The sequence below is a fragment of the Nestor notabilis genome, unplaced genomic scaffold (assembly GCF_000696875.1).
Source record: "Nestor notabilis isolate BGI_N333 unplaced genomic scaffold, ASM69687v1 scaffold26207, whole genome shotgun sequence".
NCBI classification, from domain to species: Eukaryota; Metazoa; Chordata; class Aves; order Psittaciformes; family Psittacidae; genus Nestor; species Nestor notabilis.
In genome coordinates, this window is record NW_009938185.1 from 1,817 (window position 1) to 4,826 (window position 3,010).

General features: G+C 55.4%; 1 protein-coding gene across 1 annotated transcript; it reads right to left on the bottom strand.

The window, feature by feature from the left end:
• Positions 1–490: 490 nt before the first annotated feature.
• Positions 491–2,841, bottom strand: THOC3 (THO complex 3; the record flags this gene model as incomplete). The annotated part of the gene is made up of 5 exons (XM_010019212.1): positions 491–654; positions 974–1,074; positions 1,165–1,326; positions 1,654–1,858; positions 2,685–2,841. Coding segments are annotated over 5 exons (789 nt in total), but the record flags the coding sequence as incomplete, so codon positions are not given.
• Positions 2,842–3,010: the final 169 nt, after the last annotated feature.

The following is a 3,010-nucleotide window of genomic DNA, read 5'->3' on the forward strand; positions in this document are numbered from 1 at the left end:
TCACCGCCCCCCCCCCCCCCCTTGCTGCCCCAGTGCAGGAAAGCAACACGGGACATCTGGGAGGGGCAGGCTGTGCTCCCCGAGCTGCCCTTGCCACCCAGCCCTTGGGGACAAGGGGACAACACGTAGCTGAGCTCTGCTGGGGAGCCTGGCCCGTGCAGAGCTCCTCTTATGGGAGGCTCCTCAGCAGTCACCTTCAGTGACACAATTTCTTTTGCCACTTGCCTTTGAACCAAGCCCCACCATGCCCCAGAGAGGAGGCAGCAGCCCTCAGAGGGCAAAGGGGCCCTGCCAGCACCCCCCATCCTCCCCAGCACATAAGCTGCTTTTTCACCAATGCTCCCGAGAGCGGAATGTGCTGAACTGAGCCGGAGGTCGCAGCACTGCCAAGCGGGCAAGGAGGGGAGCCATTTCCTTACCCTGACTACACTAACTAAGCACCCTCCCATCCCGAGAGCAGGCGAGTGCTGCCTCCCCCAGTGTGGATTCATTAGGAGTCATTGGGGAGCCCGAAGAGCTTGACAGTTCCTGCCTCCCTGCTGCTATCATATTTGCCATCTTTGTCGTCACAGGCGAAGGCCAGCAGCGGCCTCTTCGGGTGCCAGGCCACTGTGAAGGTGGGGGACTCGCACTGCACCTCCCAGAGCTTCTCTCCTGCATGGAAAAAGGGCCATGTCAGCCTGGAGAGCCTCCAGCCCTTCGCTGCCCCGCAGCACACACACCAGAGCCAGGCACCCGCTGCTTCTCTGCCGCACAGGGCAGAGGAGGAATGAACGCTGCTTCAGCGCCTTTTAATCACCTGGTGACAAGGCACAGACATGACACGCATGTCTGCCACCGACTAACGAGACAGAGGCTCCCCCTCATGGCGCTCTGCTCTGCACAGCAACGCTCTCAGACTGATTCTCCCAGTGCCCTCCCAGCTCCACCAGCACTTCTCCCTCCTTGCTGTTCCCCAGAAGGGAACCGTTACCTGTCTCCACCTCTGCAATGTCAATGAAGTGATCTTCTGACGCCGACGCCAGCATCTTCCCATCGTGGCTAAAGCTGAGTGTCCGCACGGGCCAGTCAAGCCTGCAGCCACAGAGTGAAGCAGATGGTGAGCCACCTCCTGCACGGGCACCAGGGAGGGGAGGCAAGCAGCTCTGGGACAGCACTACCTACCGTGAGAAGCACCTCACACACACCAGTTCATCCACATCCCAGAGGCTGACCAACGCGTCAGCACTGCCCGTGGCAAAGTACTTTCCCATGGGATCAAATTTGATGCAGATGCAGTTTGAAGGATGGGCGTTGATGGACTGAATGGGTTTCAGCTCTGGGTAGCTGTGGAGAGAGGGCAGGAAGCAGGGAGGGAAGCGTAGGGTTCGAATACAAGTAGGGCAGGCATGAGGCACACTGGGACTGTGAGCAAACCACCAGTGCAGGGCCATGCTCTTGGAAATCTTGAGTGCCAAGTGAATGAGTCAAAGCATCGAGGTTACTCTCAGGGAGCCCAGCCCAGAACTGGAGCAACCTCAGCTCCATGCAAGTTCATTCCCATCCCAGAAGGCTGGGAATCACTGAAGTGTGGGACTCAGATTCCCCAAAAGCAGCAAAGGGGCTTGCAAACTGGTATCTACAACAGCCAGGCCAGCTGCCCGTGGCACCTACCTGAGGATGTTGATGCAACCGTTCCCGTTAGTGAGGAAGAACATGTTGTTATCGTTGTTCCAGGAGATCTCATTCACCTCAAACTTGAACTGTTCCTCAGCTTTGGAGCGATGCGTCTTGGCATCAATGAATGTGACCACGTCATCCTTGTTCCCTACTGCAATGGTCTGTCCATCAGGGCTCCAGCAGATGTTGATGTTCTCCCCTGGAGGGACAGAAAGGCAGCACGTCCAGTTGCCACCCAACAATCCACACAAGCCACACAGTTTTTATTCCTAATCCAAGGCCACAATCTGCTCCGCTAACTCCAAACCACTCCCAAATGGGAAGGACTTCCATTCCTACAGGGTAACACACAAACTCCACACAGCAGCTGTCCAGCAAATACTTATTGAAAATCAAACTTAACAGGACTGCAGCTTCAAGCTGACATGACTATATCACTGCCCTTCCCACTTCAGCCAAGATGAGACCACAGCAACCTCCAAACAAAGTCAGCTCAAAGATCCTCTGAATCCAGTTATCTCTGAGATCCAGAAAAAAGCATAAAACAACAATAAATACCTATGAACAGGGGTAAGAACAAGGCCAGTTGCAGTTATGCCATCTTACAATGCCATTTCTAGCCCCAACAACTCAAAACTGGAGCTTTCCAAAGAGCGGTGGTATCTGGGTTAACCAGCATATGAATTCAAATAACTGCGGATTTTTGAATCCACAAAAACTTGTACTTCCATCACAGCTCTCTGCAAATGTGCCTTTCCCCAGTCTCCAGCCTGGCAGCCCACAGACTCGAGACAAGAAGTACAGAGGACATTTTAACAGCCAGCACTGTAATTCAGCAGTTTCTCCAGTCCTGACACCAGAGTACATCAGTCCTCAGGTTCACGTCTGCTCCTTCCAGATGAGTGCAACACAGAGATTACAGCACTCAGCAAAGACAGCCCGATCACCAATACCCACAAGAAGGGTCCAAAGCACTGTGCCACTGCCCATGGGTGCCCCACAGCTGAGGGAAGGCAGAGCCTCACCTTTGGTATTGACAGTGGCGATGCACTTGGTGGTGCGGACGTCCCAGATGCGGATGGTTTTGTCCCCAGATGCTGTGACAAAGAGGTCAGGGTTGCTGGGATGCCAGCAGAGCTGGTCCACGCTGTCCCCATGGCCCCGGTAGTTGTTCTCCTTCACCTGGAGGGAGAGGACAGCCATTGACAGGATGAGCCTGGTTCTGCCCCTCTCCTATCGCAGAATGATGCACCCTGTTACCAGATGGGGTGGGAGCGCAGCCCAGAGCCCCACCACCGTGTCAGTCACGCTCTGCACCCACGGCCCGCCGGGACAGAGCAGCCCTCCCGAG